A 16,039-nucleotide genomic window follows, 5' to 3' on the forward strand; every position below is an offset into this window, starting at 1 on the left:
AGGTAACAACAGGTCTCCTGCTCAAGAATCTGGTCCGGCAACTACGGGACCGCAGCCTGCATTGTACCCACTCCCTCTTCCATCCCAAGCCCCCACCACCACTAGCACAGAAATCCAGAGGTGAAGGAGGAGACTGGGAAATTCTGCAGTCTAGGGGGACCACTGGCCAACCACGGGGCTGAGTAAGATCACTTAGTCGGGAGACCTGGGTTCAGGTCCTAACTGGGACCTAGGTACAGAATCCCTACGTGAGACCACACAGCCCCCTTGTCTTCTGGGCTCAGGAGAAATACAGGAGAGCAAGGGGATGGCCTCTGGAGCCCCGGACAGTCCCTAAGTGGGTAGAATCAACTCTACTACTAGTAAAGAGGAATGGAGGAGTACAGTCCAGAGGGCAGCTGGCAGTACCCATCACCCAGCCCAGAGGCAGGGCCGCCCCCCGCCCGCCTGCTACCCATGACCCCTCCCATGACCTGGTGCACTCACAGCTTCTGGAGGCCGGTGTAGAGCTCCATGTCCACGGCGTTGAGCGTGTGCAGACCTCGCCAGTTCTCTATGTGTCTGTAAGGGACCATGAAAAGACAGGGTTCAGGTCAGCAGAAAACCTGGGTTCAAATCCTAGATCATCCATGTGGGAGCCAGGTCTTCTGCCACATGGCCAAGTGTCCCCGAGGCTCGGTTTCCCCCTCCACGATGGGGCTTAAGCAACACCCACCTGATGGGATCATCACGAGACCCAGAGCATCTGGCCTGGGGACAGCATTTCATGACCCCTCTAGGCTCCAGAAAGCTCTCCTTTTTAAAGACTCGAAACCCAGCTTTCTTCCACTCACTTTTGTTTTCATTTTGGGATTTCCTGAGGACAGCTCACTTTTCTCAGCTGTCCAGGAACACAACACAAATGATGCGGTTTTAAAAGAGGGGAGAGGGGGATCCCTGGGTGGCGCAGCGGTTTAGTGCCTGCCTTTGGCCCAGGGCGCGATCCTGGGGACCCGGGATCAAATCCCACGTCGGGCTCCCGGTGCATGGAGCCTGCTTCTCCCTCTGCCTGTGTCTCTGCCTCTCTCTCTCTCTCTCTCTCTCTCTCTGTGACTATCATAAAATAAATTTAAAAAAAAAAAATTTAAAAGGGGGGAGGGGGAGGGTAACTTGCTGGTAGGCATGGCTTTTGAGTGAAAAAGCTTAGAAGGAGCACACACCCACTTCGGGGTCCCCCAGGGTCCAGACACTGACCGCCTCCTTTGGGTGACTGCAGCCCAACCCCCACACCCCGCCCCGAGTTCAAGAACTCCTATGATAGCTTGCCTGGGCAAGACCAACTCAAGAAAGGTGGGGGCGGGCTGGGGACCAGGAGGCACCCCGGTGTCACAGAAGGAACAGGAGATCAAGAAGCCCAGCTCCGGCTTCACCCCTGAGATCTAAAGACCAAAGGCTTTGAGCGAGAGCTTTGACATCTCTGGGCCTCTTGTGCCTTCCTTTGCAAAGGGAGAAAGTTTGACTAGATCAGCAGCGTCTCTCCTTCCTCGTCACCAGCACCTCCATTTCGAGCTTTCTCCCAAGACGCCTCATGTTCAAGGAGGTTTGTGTTGAGCAGACACACGACATTTATTAAGTAATAATTAATTCACCTTCTCCAATTTATTCATCGAAGATATAAATCACCATTAACCAGAGCTTTTTATTAACAGATACAAACCAGCACTAGCTCACCCAGTGGGTAAGTTCCAGCCCAAAGCAAAGGAATTCAAAAGTTCCGTAAGCAAAGGATGCTGGCCTGTCACAGGTTTGATTACTGTTTTTTTTGTTTTTGTTTTTGTTTTTGGATATTGACCACATGCCAGGGACAAACATCCTCCATGATAGCTCTTGGGGTCCCCAGGTTAAGAAGCATCCAACTACTGATCGTTAAAGTCCTTTCTGACTCTAGAGTGGTGTGAGAAATTACCATTCATACACACCTCGATCCCAAGGGGCTCTAACGGGCCTAGGAGAAGGCCCTTTGCTGCTCACCCTGCCCTCTTGGGATCTGACGCTCCCATCAGGGCCTCCCCGGTCGAAGTATCCTCTTAGCTCATTCCACAACACAGCTATCTGCGCCACTGAGGCCAGAAAAGTGGCAGCCACCTTCTCCAGACATCTCCTCCTTGGCCCCACCACACCCATGGCTCTTCCATCTGCTACCAAGCGGAGCCAGAGCCAGGAAGGCCGCAGGGTGGCGGTGGCCAGGGCCTCTGGAAGCATTTCAAAGCCGCACAGTGACAAGGTATGCAGAGAGCCCGTTTTGTACCACATTCTCTCGGGGCCCCTGCTGAGCAGCCAGACACACTGGCATCTGCTGGGGACATGGACCAGGTGGCCAGGTCGGGACTGAATTCCAACTCCAAAGTCTTCTCCCTGGAAGCCTCACGGCCCCAGGGCAGTTTGCTTGGTCTGGTCCTGCTGAGGCAGGGACCCTGGCTCCATGTCAGGTGAAAAGGAATACCAGAAGGGGGACAAAATGGCCCGTGCCAGGGGCTCCCAGGTGCATTCACTGGGCCAAGAGTCCAGGTAAACCATCAAGGAGATCACACTATTCCTACAGGCAACCATTCATTCACGGGAGCCCAGCTGTAGACTCGGATCTGCTCCCAACCAGCAGCTGTCAATCAGCTGTTTAAATAAATGAAATCATTTTTCTCAGCCCACACGAGAATCCCGTAAATGTGTTTTTATTATGGCTCAGCTGTCAATCATTGGTGCATTCTATCCCTCATGTCCTTCTGGCCGCAAGCTGTCCCTTCCCTGACATTGGTGCACACTGAGATGCTGCAGGGCAATGGGTGCAAAAGGCTCCCTTGGTCAAGAGACTCCAGCCCCTGCCTCCTCTATTGGGTCTGAGTCTCCCCTATATGGGGGAAGATCATCTTCATAGCCACTGTGCCAAGGTGTGGTGAAGAGTCTGTGCTCCCGAGCCAGGTCAACAAGCTACCGCCTGCGGGCCAAATCTAGTCCGCCACCTGTCTTCATACAGCCTGAAGCTAAGAATAGTTTTTACATTTTTTAAAAAAATCAAAAGTAGAATCCTATTTTGTGACATGTGAAAAGTACATGAAATTCAAATTTCAGCATTCACATCCATTCATTTACTGTTGTCTGTGGCTGCTTTTGCTCTACAAAGATGGGAGTTGAGGAATCGTGGCAGAGACCTGCCTTTTATAGAAGAAGCTTGCCGACCGACCCCTGCCTCAAGCCAAGCCAGGCTGCCAGGACGCATATCCTGGCCTCGTTGTCCAGGTGACATCACCGTCTGTGCCTCGGTTTCCTCATCTGTCAAATGGGGTAATAAAATACCTCCCGCGTCAGAACGAGGTGAGAACTGAAAGACCCCGTTCAAAAACCCCAACGGCAGCTCGGGACATATAGTAAGTCCTCAGGGAGTGTGAGCCAGGATGCTTATTTTTAACCCTGTGCTTTGCAGAAAAACTGAGCAGTCTTTTCTCAGTTTTCCAGCTAAAAATGGAATCACGGTTCTGCTGGAAGTTGTCATTTCTCAGCAATCATTGATAAAAACTCCATGTGGCAGAAGAGCAGAGGGGCAGTAAATCTGTCATTCATGACCTCCAGGAAAAACTGTTCAAGCAGAAACCAAGAACGGGCTCGGGGAATGCACAGCCGGCAGCTCAGAGCAGGTTCTGAGCGAAGGGCAGGGCGGCGAAGGTGCAGCCTGACATTTGTGGATGACATCGGCAGGGCACCTGCCAAGCTCTCGGTGACTCACCACTTGGTACCAGCCCCGGGGGGTCAGCTGTGGGAACCTGCTGGCTTCTGCGTGCTACAAGCTTAAGTGGAGAAGGCAGACTCTAAAAATATACCAAATATGATAAACACAGCAGTAAGTTTGGTTGGCTTTTGTTCATGGTAAACAGCAGTTACCTTGGCCTAGTAGATGTGACTTCTCCTTTTGATGTGCTTTTCTGGGTGTCCAGGATGTCTTCCCGGGGCACTTACTTTGTTGCTTGAGAAACAATCCATAATGATCATTTTTTAAAAGAAGGTTAGGCACTCAAACCCTGTGTGGGGCAGTTGCTGGTTACCCTGTTCCAGGGCCCCAGGCTGTGCCAGGCATCCCTACAGAGGCGGCTCCTGGAGGGAGAGGAGGAGCTCAGAGACATGCCGGGAGCACCGATCGGTGGAGCTACAAGATTCCAAGTTTGTCTGCTCGGGCAGAGTGCATGGTGGGGCTGGCCCCATAGAGATCTCCAGCCTCCGTAAGTGTGCTCTCATCAGGAGCAGGGGGCACAGACAGGTGGCTCCCATCCTGACTAAAGTAACCCCACCTGCGTCACCTCTTATACAGTGGCTCTCTGCAGGACGCCCTTCTGCCTCCCAAGGTACACTGGGAAATGTGTCCAGACATTTCTGTTGGTTACAACAGGGAGGAAGCGAATGATGCCACATCTAATGTGCAGAGGCCAGGGAAGCTCCTGAGTGTTCCACAAATGCCTAGGACAGGCCCCACAACAAAGAATAATTGGCCCAAGATGTCCATAGCTGGGAAGCCCTACTTTGTATAAAGCTTCTGCCTTAAGATCACCACTGAAGAACATGTTCCACGGCTCAGACAGCAACAGTTGTAAAACTGATTGTTCTGGAGGCACCTGGGTGACTCAGTAATGAAGCATCTGCCTTCACCTCAGGTCATGATCTCTGGGTCCTGGGATCGAGTCCCACATGGGGTTCCCTGCTCAGCGGGCAGTCTGCATCTCCCTCTGCCACTCCCCCCTGTGTGTTTGCTCTCTCTCTCTCTCTCAAATAAATCAATAAAATCTTTTTTAAAAAAATAACTGTTTTGCAGCAAACACTAAGAGGCCCCAGGCCCAACCAAAGAACTTGCTTCTGGGTCCCTGGGTCCAGGTGAGAGGAGAAAATAAAAAGCTGTAGATCCCACCCCACCCCACCCCCCGCCCCCCACAAGTCAAGGAGATTCCTTGAAAGGAAATGAGGGGCTCTTTGGCGCACTAGACCATGGCCCAATCCAGGTTACACATCCCAGGAGCATTAACAGTCTCTCATCCAGCTCTGGCTGGACCCCACTGGGGAGGAGTCTTCCTCTTCCACCAAGAGTCTCTCTTCTGCAAGGCTTGTTTTACATGATAATGGCATCTCCATCCAGAGAGTCAGCTCAGTGCTCCATCCCTTCCCTCTGGCCATTGCCCTTCCCTGACACCCCAGAATCACAACTCTTCAGGAAGAGTGAGTGTGCAACACTTTTCCAGAGAGAAGGGAGCAAGGGAGGCTTAATTCAAGACAATGCTGAGCAACCAAGCCAGAGCCAGGCTTAGGGCTACAGCTCAGGGCACCTCAACAAAGTCTAGGTGAGCCTCTGTGGTCAAAGATGCTGCTGCCTGCAGGTGCACCAGGGTATGCAAGAGCTAAGGGAGTGAGCGTGTGCCCAGCCTCTTCACGAGGAGGAGAAATATCAGAAATGAAGCCACTCCCTGTGACTCACGGTGACAGGGCCCAGGCCTGAAATCACACAGAGCTGCTTCCCACCCATTCTGGGGATGAGCTGGGGCACAAGTAAAATATTAATTAAAACATCCAGAGAAAATATAAAAATCCTTTGTACTAGAATAAATTTGACTGTGCTTTTGTATCATAGCTTTCTTCCTCCCTTCTGTTTGGCTTGAGCCAATATGGAAATGAACTGGCAATCTCCAAGCATATAAAAATTAGATGGTACAGACTGTGTGGTCCATATTTTAATTAAAAACATGTCATGTGGATATGTTTAAGAGTTGTTTATAACTCCAATATTTAAGTCCTATACATAGAAAACTCTAGAACACTGAGACATCCACCCCCTTACATCACGAGGGCTGTGAAGTTGATGGGGAGGCCCAAGAAAAGGGCAAGACCGGTGTCCCCCTTCCATAGAATCTTCCTCGCCAACTGGACATTCGGCCAGACACGGGGTTGGTTGGTGGGACAAGAGACCATCCTTCCTTCCTCTACACATGGCTGGCCACTATCACCTCATGTTTGCAACCTCTCCCTCTCCTCTCTTGCTGTTAAGATCACTGTTATTTTCACTGTGACTTCTCACTGCTATTAACGAGCTGTTCTTCATAACCAGATTTTCCGGACAACTAAATTTAAATGCAAAACCTTTGCATGTTCAACTTCCTTGCTAGATGTTTCTTTTTCCCCCTGAAATGCATTACACACCTCCTTGACTTTTTAAGCAAGGTAGACAGAACATGACTTATATTTTCTTGATGATCTTGGATCATCGTGACCACGCTAACTGGCCTGCTGAGCTGTATCACCCAGCGACACCCCTATAGGTTCCTGAAGGATGCAGAATTTGTGTCCCTACCCAAAGGGCCCTACCTGCCATGATTCCTAAATTTGAATGGTTTTTGTGTCCATTTTCAGCAGCCATGTGACTCTTCCTTTGCTATGGGGCCGTGAGCCATCTCCCCCCCCAAACACCTTCCCAAGGCCCTTTTCTCCTTTGCAAAATGCTGCCACTAGTCTGCTCTGCAGCCCCTCAGAGCAGAGATGCCAAGCATGGGTGCCCTGAAGCAAGCTGACCAGGAAGAGACACCCAGCTCTGGCAGATGGAAGCTGGATGTCCCTAGGCCAGTTATTCTCAAGGCTCTCTGGTGCTCAGTGTCCTTATAGGAAATCCAGCTGGTGTGAGGATTAGACGAGGCAATGTCTTAGTCAATTCAGTGCTAATGCATAGCACCAGAGTGAGAAAGAGCGGATTTCATTACTACTTCTGGAATCATAAACAAAGGTAAATAGAATATGAATAAAGATCTAGAAGAATATAAAAATATGCACACACACAAATAGGTAGATATTTGCCCTTGTCTTTTTTGTTTCTAATCCTCTTTCTGGATAATTAAGTTTGAAAGGTAAGTGAAGTATTCTTGGAGGTGTAGTAATAATTCATATTTTCCTGGTGGTACCTAGGCATACGCCATTAATATTATGTTCCACATATCTATTCTTGGAGGTGCATCCTACCAGGAGGCAGCCGGAATGGGCATTTCTCTGATGTTTTTGTATATGGGCATTCCGCTCCTCCAACACAGAACACGAGAGCTTTAGCTAGCAAGGCTGTGCACAGATGCCCGTCTCTCTAGACAGTTCCCCATCAAGATCCAAGGCTCCTGTCTTCCTCTCATCTGGAGTCTGATTCTAGGATGGAGCCCTGAGTTGAAGTATGGAGCTAAGTACCTGGAGAAACTAGCCTAGAGTTCCAGTTCTTAAGAAATCAGCATCGGAACACACGCATGCATGAGCGCGAGTAGGCATGCACACACACACACACATAAACAACGAATGTGCCGTGCATTTGACTTCGAAGCCTTGTAGGGCAATAAGGAAATTGATTCGTTATCCAGGCATATTATGTCTAGTGATCCAGACAGAAGCATTAGCTTTCAATTATCTGATATGTTTAGCATTATAAACAAACCGTCTGGAGCAACAGCTCTGTGGAGCTGAGGCACCATGGGGCCTGAGGAAGAGCTGCGTTGGATCACACCAGCCAAGTCACCCAGCTCTCTCTCCCTTGACAGCTGTCAGGGGGGATCCAAGATGCCTGGGGAGCTGAACCTGAGAGCCTGGGGAGGCTTCTTGGGCTGGCAACCCCGGCATGCCAGCACATTAGCACACCAGCTCTACAAGCAGCTGCATGCCAAGGACCACGGTGAACCAGCCCCGCATCTGGGGCCCCCGGGACTGCAGAAAGGAACATTCAGATCATGCAGCGAACAGATGGGAAACGACAGCATCTGCGTCGGCTTCCTGATCAATTCCAAAGCCCGTGCCAGGAACAGGGAACGTTTGTGCACACACCTGTGGTCTTCAGGTGCTGAGATGCTCTGCCTGCTAACAGACAAAAGAGCAAGGGCACACCCCCTCTGCTCCCTGCTAAGAAAGGCCTGACTTCCAGGAGTGAGATTTCATCTGGGACTTGGCCAGTTTGCTGGTGAGCCCAGGCTGCCCTGCTTGGCCCCCCTGTTCCTCTGCCTGGGACCAGACTGGCCAGGCCCTCACCAGTCTAACTGCTGCTGCAAGTGGGCACAGGCTGGCAATCCCACGCGTCGGCATACTGGGAGCGGCCACCTCTAACCTGCCAACCTCCCCTGCCTCCTGAAGGGGCTCCCTGCTGTCACTCTTCCCCCTCTAGAGTCTCTGCACCTGCTCGGTCACATTCTCCCCCGCTGAAAACTCTCCCACTGCTTCTCACAGTTCTTACGATGCAATCAGGACACTGTACCATGGCCCACGAGGTCCTACATGAGCTGGCCGCTGGCTGCTTCTATGGCCCCTTTTCTTAACACCTGCTTGCTTTCTGGGCCCCTGCCGCACTCTCCCACCTGTCTTTAAACACACCAGACTTATTCCCAACCAGAACTTCCATGAAACAGTCATCCTGGCTCCTTTGAATCCCTCAGGGCTCCCTACAAAGGTCACCTTGTCAGAGATGCCTGCTCCGACCCTGATGTGAACACACCCCTCCTCTTCCCCTCCAGCTGCTCTCTGGCACCAGCCCCTGTTCATGTCCTTCACAGCCCTTAATAACCATCTGTAATTGTCTTACTTGATTATTTGATTACTTGTCTGTTGTTGCTGTTTATATACTAGAATTGGGATGCCTGAGAACAGGGATTATACATGTCTCATTCACCACTCACCTACCTCCAGAATCCCCAATAAGGATGGGTACCCTGGGATAGGTGCACACTTGGGAAGCCACCCAGGTGGGTGCTAAGCAGCCACTTGCATGCCCCACCTCACCTCCATGGCTTTCAACACTCCTCGCTGGCAGTCCGCTCTTGGGTCCCCTGGAGCAGCACAGAGGCCTGGTTGGACCCCACAGGCACCTACAAGCAGCTATGAGAAGGATGTGGCCCAAAGCACATCCTAATCAGGGATGGGCATCCTAGGGGATCACTACATGGCCCAAAAATGGTGAGCCAAAGGGCTGGGGAGGCCCATGGACCAGATCTCAAGTCTGCTGCTCATGCTCAGTATCAGGATTGGGGAAGAGGATAGGGCTCCCTCTTGCCAAACAGAGGAGGAGACACAATGGGCATGCTTTTGGCACCTGGGCACTTTTTCAGCTTTCCCTTGCCCACATGACTATGGCTTTCACCAGACCAGGAGGTTTCTGAGGTATGGACCAGAAGTGTGTGTCTCCAGTGCCATGCAAATGCTCAGTGACAGCTGAGGGCATGAAATGAATGCATGCATTAGGGAACCCCCAAAGTGATCATCAGCAGAACTCATGTACCTAGCACTCTTTCAGCAACCTGCCTGGACCTTCCCCTGCCCTCGACTCCTCTCGCCTTCTCAAGGACTCATTCAGTTTTTTTCTCCCTCTCTTGTCTGTACTCTCACTTTCTCTCCACTAGATTTTCCCACCAGCATACAAACATGTTCCAGGAGGGCCCATTTAAAGGGAAAATCTTCATGCCATGTCCTCCTCCAGCTACTAACCCATGTCACTACATCCTTCACAACAAATGTTTTCAGAAGATCTATCTACTCGCACAGGCCCGACTTCCCTCCTCACTTCCCTTGGGATTCTCCAACCCTACAGGTCTTCCATCCCAGCTGCTCTACTGAAACTGCACTCCCAAGGTCGCCAGTGAGTCCCACACTGCCAAGCTCTGCTCTGCCACCCGGTTACCCAGTCTTAGGGGCATTTTACCTGGTTAACCACTCACTCTTTCTTGAAACATTCTCTTTACAGATTCCTTAACTTCACTCTCTCTTGGGTTTCTTTCTACTCTGCTGGCTACTACTTCGTAGTCTCCTCTGCAGGGTCTGTATTCTTTGTCTGATCCTTAAGTGCTGGTGTCTCCTGGATCTTTCCCTGGGGGGGCCCCTTCACCCACCAGGCCATGGCGATCTCACCCATGTGCTGGCTCTGAACACCACTGACACGCTGAGAGCACCCAAATGTGTGTCTTGGTCTGATCGTCCCGCTGAGCTCCAGACTCTTCCCTGATAGACGTCCAACAGCAGCCCACGGCTTTCCTCCCACTCGGGCCTCTCCATCCCAATAAATGGCACTGGTGCCACCCAGGTGTCTAAGCCAAGCTTCATCAACGAGTGCTCCCTCTCCTCCTGCAATATCCACACCTAAGCGATGCATCTCCACAAGAGATATCAGTTCTGTCCTCTTCCCACAACCTCACCCGAGCCCAGGCCATCATGACTGCTCCCAAAGGCCACTGCCCTCAAGACAGGACCACTGCTTGTACTCTGGCCCTAAAAATCTGTCCTTCCCTCAGAAGCCTGAATGAACTTCTTGTAATGTAAATCTGATCACATCCTCCTCCCCCACTGCACCCACCCTTCAAAAACAAACCCCCAATGGCTCCTCCGCACTTGGGATGAAATCTATACTCCAACCAGAGCCAGCAAGGTCTGTCACATCTGGCTCAGGCATCTCCTTCCTCAGCTCAGACAAACCCTGTTCATTGGCTTTAGTCTCACTGACCTCCTTTCTATTCTCCAAAACACCAAGCTCTCCCCCACCTCTCAGGGCCCTCGTACTTGGTTTTGCCGTTAAAAGCACTCAGATTCTCCTTAGATGTCATCTCCACAGAGAGGCCTTTCCTGACCAACCTAGCCAAAGTCTTTCTCTATAACCTTCCTCTAGATCAATTGTTCTCAGAAGCCAGGGGCAGAGTCTATCCCTCAGAGGACATCTGGCAATGACTGGGGACATTTTTGATTGTCACAACTGGGAAGGTCTAGTGGGTAGAAGCCAAGGGTGTTACTAAAATCCTACAACAACAACAAAAAATAAAAAATAAAAATAAATAAAAATCCTACAACAACAAAAGTAATTAATTAATTAATTAATTAATTAAAATAAAATAAAATAAAAATCCTACAACACAGGACAGCCCCCTCCGAACAAAGAATGATCCAGTCCAAAATGATGACAGCACCAAGGTTGAGAAATGCTGTCTAGATTACTTCCTTTATACCACTTGGCAAAGTCTGTAAGTATCTCACATATGCGTTGACTTATTTATTGCATCTCTTTACTAACAAACATGCCAGCTCTGTGAAGGTAGTCAACTTGTCTATCTTGTTCACTACTATATCCACAACAACAGACCCAGTTCCCTGTACATAGTAGAAAATTTGAATGAAGGAATTAATGTGACTGTCCTTCCTCCAAACCCAAGGACTTTGCAACATGTAAAAACCCTCTGGTTGATGAGGTCTTGATGGGACCCACGTTTTCTCCAATCACTTGAAGAGACTAAGGTATAAAGATATAAGTTGTGTCCATGAGGTTGTGGGGCTGGGTAGAGAGTAGGAGGGTCAGCATTTCATGGCCCCTAGAAGACACCCTCCTCTTGTCTGCAGATGTGAGTCAAACCACACTGATCATAAAATCTCCAATCCTGACTAGACAACTCAGCTTTGAACAAGGAGAGAAAGAAGAGGTCTTTGATGGGTCTTTGATGAACCATGGAAACAGCCCGAGGCAGGGAGAGACATTGACTTTGACCCCTTCTCCCCAATGGGCCTTGGAGGAGAAAGTCTGAGCAAGAAGGAGAGTCTGGTCCAGGCCAGAGCAGCTGGCTTGAAAGTAATCCAATAGTGTAAGCTCTATGCCTAAAATCAGCTGGCCCCAGGGGTCCTGAGAGTACTGCCCTTCGGGTGGCCAATTTCCTTAGGAAAATATGAAATGGCCAGGCCACCCTTTACTGAATTATAAAGCACTTATCACTTCTTTAATAACTACCCACATGGAGGACTTAATTCACTCAATATGGAAGTTATAAAGGCGAACTGGTAAGTGAGCATTAAGCTCAAGTGCACGGCATAAAGACTTATGAGGGCAATATTTTCCCCTATTAAAAGGGTAGATTTCCTCACTGCAACTCTGCCTCAGAGTTAATGCGGAAACGTCACTCCAAGGCCCGGGGCATTTTCATTGTTGGAGGGTAATTTCAGGTCCCTGGGATGTTAGGGAGTCCTTGACTTTGTGGGAATCATTATCTGCGGAACAGGAGAGTGTCAGAAGGATTCGTCAAGGTAACCATCAGAAAGACAAGATCACATGGGTGGTGGTGCCCAGCACTCCATGCACACGCACCAGAATGTGGGCAAGCCACGGAGGAGGAGAGGAGGCGCAGGATGGAGGAGGAAGGGTAGGCCTGGCCAGGCCTGGAAGAGGCATGGGGAGGGGGAGCCTATGGGGAGGGTGGAGGTACCTCTAAAGACACCAGTGCTGGGAGAAACGCTAGCTTACAACCGAGCCCCACAAAGGCAGGCATTAACAGCATTAGCCCTTGAAAATCTGGAAGCACACCAGCCCTGGAGTTCCTTAAGGCTCCAGAGGTTTCCACTTAGGGAGCTGGAGAGATGGTCTGCCTCACTCGGTGAAGGAAACCCAGCTTTTTTTCTTGTTCATTTTTCTCTTCCCTGCTTCGGCATCTTGAGCAGTTTCCTTCCCTGCGGCCATAAGCTGGCTGTTCTCTCCTATCCTCCCTCTCTTGGAAGGCATCTCTCTATTCACAGGGCTTCAATTACTACCTAATTAGAGATTATTTCCAGTTCAGCTTTACCCCTGACACCCAAACTCTCAACCTCTCCTGTACTCTCTTGCTCCCCTGGTCTCCCCAATAGCAAGCATGGACAGGACAGCTCATTCTCATGCCCTCGATTTTCCCAAACCACCTCTGCTGAGTCCTCCTGACTTGGAACATCACCGCAGAGCTAGTGAGTGAGCACATTTCAAATGATGTGCAACACCGGCAGGTTGCGGAAGGTTCATTCGGATCGCTGTGTTTAGAAGGAATCTGTGGATAAGCCGGATAAGCCAAAGAGCTGGGGTCGATTCGTGATGTCTGCTGTGGGCACACTACAGAGGGGCAGTGTGTGTGCCATCTATTAACCACATCTATCCAGAAAGCTCTTTGACATCTCTCTCTTGTTCTCACTCTTTCTTGGATTCAAGACCCACCAATCCCTCCTCCAAGATATCTGTTATAACTAACTTCCCCTATTCAGCCCCTTTCTGAGAAAGCATCATGCCCAGAAGGACACAACCCACCTCTTACCAAACTTTTCGGTTTCCAGCCTGTGAGCTCTACCCTGTTTGGGGCTCTACTTTCTCAACGATGACTTTGAACGTGTCATTGTTGTGTCCTTCACAGACTCGAAGCTAACAACGCCCAGTGGCTAACAAATGCCTAGTACGCCAAACCAAACCTTCCTTGAGGGAGGCTTCACGTTGTGGGGAAGCCTGTCACAGAGGGAAATGGATTATGTAAAGAACCACAGGCACTCTAAGGACAGAAGCCACTTTTCCTCTACCCTATGTCCAAATCCATCAGACTAATGAAATGCCTCCCTGCGGCTCAAATCCAGATCGAGGATTGGGGAGCAAAAGGGGACTTGCTAGTGGGACCTGCACAAGTGGCTTCTGTGACTCTCACTCCCTTCCTCCCTCCACCCCCTCATCCCTCTATAGGAGACAAAAGCAAGGCTACATCAGGGAGGTGTGCTCTCATCAGCAGAGAAGCCAGCCTGTCAGGCCTCAGTTTCTTTGTCTATAAACTAGAGATAGTGATGCTGGTTTCATGGAAGCATTGCAAAGATTAATTAAAACAGTGTTTGTCAAAGACCTAGCACATTCTCTGGAATACCCTAGAGCTTTACATATGTTTATTTGCCCTCTGAAAAACAAAAGCAGTGTGACATGATAAGAAATATATGTATTTGGTCTCTGCTCTCATTTCCTAGCATGCAGCTCCTAAAACCCTTGGAAGTTCCAAGTTGGTAAGCATATTTTTGTCTGCTAATAAGATGGCAGGTGTTTAGGGCTCCTGAAAGAGCCTCAGGCTGGGGGCTGGGAGCCAGGAGAACCAATCTTATAATCACAGGTTTGGAACTGTCAGCTCCACCCAAATGGAGATTGACTTCCTCACCAATGGCCATGATTTAATCAATTATGCCCACATAAAGAAGCCTCCATACAAATCCCAAACAACAGGGTTCAGACAATTTCCAGTTGGCGAACACATGGAGGAACTGGGGACGGGGAGCAGTGCACCCCTAAACGGCATAGGAGCTCCGTGCCCTTTCCCCCTACCTCACCCCATGCATCTATCTCTTCCACCTCGCTGCTCCTGACTTGCATCCTTTTATAATGAACTGGGAATGTAGCAAGTACAGTTTTCCTGAGTCCTGTGAGCTGTTCTAGAAAATTGTTGAACCCAAGGAGAGGGTCCTGGGAACCTTCGACCTATAACTAGTTGGTCAGAAGCCCCAGTGACAACTGGCATCATAAATAGTGGGATGGTGTGGTCTTTTGGGACCGCGTCCTTAACTGTGGGCTCTGACACTAACTCCTGGTAGATAGTGCCAGCACTGAACTGGATTGTAGGACACCCACCTGGTGTCCGCAAAGAACTGGAGAATTGGTTGGTCTAGGGGTAAATCACACATTTAGTGGCCAGAGGAAAAGCCTTCAGAGTAGAGAAGAAGTGAGTTTTTTCTTTTCAAGTCATCACTGGATTGTGCAGGGTCTGAGGTCAGGAATGCGGGCCTGCGGAGCCAGCACAATGACTCTGCTTGTGGCCACAGTGGCCAAGGCAGTGACGGGACTGTAGCATGAGACCTTCTTCCTGCCCACTCCCCACCACCTCCTCTTTAAGAGTCAGCCGCACAAAGCCCTTGCTGCCCGGGCTGGTTCCCTCTGGCTTCCTCAGAGCCACTCCCTGTCCCTGCCAGCCGCTGGGTGCCCGGGGATTTGCAGAATGGCCCATCCCAGGGGGTTCTGACATGCCGTATCTTCCTCCCTCTGCTAAGCTTTCAGCAAACCACCCTCACCCAGCTGCAGCCATCAGCCACCCAGCCTCACTCTCCCAATTACCAGGGAATTACTCCTGCGTGCTCGCTGGTGTATGAATGTGACCCTGTCACCTCTGTGTCCAAGCATTATGTGCCTGGCTTCACTCACAAGAGCATAAATTCCTTGACAACAAAATCAGCCACATGCTTTTGACTTTGGTCCTTTCCTCCTGCCCTGTGCTCGTCCAGTGTTCAAGAGCCCTCAGGGCTCCAGTGAGTCTCAGCAGCCCCTCCTTAAAACTGAGACCTGAGAGACGTGTGGGGTGGGGGAAAGTCGGGGAGCTCCATCCTGTGGGGTGGGGCAGGGCAGAGGTTCAACATCAAGGGTCAGAGGTATGCCAACCACAGAGCCACAGAAGGATGCTCCTCAGACCTCCTTCTGAGAGTCCTCATCAGCGCCCCTCGCTAGGTCACCAGCACCTTGGTTGTGCTGTCACAGAACCAGGGTTGACACTATAAGTAGCACCAGGTAGAGCACAAACTCCAGCCAAACAGCCTCTGGCCAAAGGGCTGGATCAGGGCCCCAAGGGCCTCCTCCTAAACCAGGCACTGATCCTCAGCTCCTGGATCCAGGTGCTAGAAGTGGTTGGAAGTGGGGGGAGAGGCTTCCAGGAGGAGCCAGGTGGCTGGAGTACTGGGTGTGGTCAGTGAGCAGGCCTTGGAGGGCACCTACCCACTGCTAGGGGACTGTTTCACCATTTTAACTTCCTGGCCTTACACGGTGCATAGTAGTGAGTATCAGCTCCCAACACAAACTGTGCTGCCCACAGGACACTTGTGATCTTGCCTTATGCTCTTTGACATGCCTGTCTCTCCGTGAGACTTTGAGATGCTTGGGCGCAGGGACCATCTTTCATCTCAGCATCCCCAGAGCCACATAGGGCTCCTGGTTCTTTAAAGGGCCTCAATAAATTTGGCATGCATGTAGCATGAACTGTCCCTTCCTGGGCGGTCAGCTGCATTCTGGAGAGAGAGCATTTACTATCCTGAAATTGGCAGAAGGAGACCCACGGCGCCATGTGGGGAATCGCTTGGTGGCACGAGAAAGGTGAACACAACAAAGATGCTGAGGATGTCCTATTAGGAGATCGGGTGAAGCATACCCATTGGAGGCTGACTTTCCACATTGGGAGGATCAGAAACCCCA

The 16,039-nt window shown here is 50.5% G+C and overlaps 1 protein-coding gene across 10 annotated transcripts in view; it reads right to left on the reverse strand.

Moving 5' to 3' along the window:
• The window catches only part of NTRK3 (neurotrophic receptor tyrosine kinase 3), a 376,383-nt gene that overhangs the window by 297,806 nt on the left and 62,538 nt on the right, over positions 1–16,039 (reverse strand). For all 10 annotated transcript variants that reach the window (XM_072737252.1, XM_072737257.1, XM_072737256.1 and 7 more), the window contains one exon: positions 487–561. In XM_072737252.1, coding sequence (XP_072593353.1) covers positions 487–561 — 75 coding nt within the window. The remainder of the gene's footprint in view (positions 1–486; positions 562–16,039) is intronic.

The sequence above is a fragment of the Vulpes vulpes genome, chromosome 14 (genome assembly GCF_048418805.1).
Source record: "Vulpes vulpes isolate BD-2025 chromosome 14, VulVul3, whole genome shotgun sequence".
NCBI lineage: Eukaryota > Metazoa > Chordata > Mammalia > Carnivora > Canidae > Vulpes > Vulpes vulpes.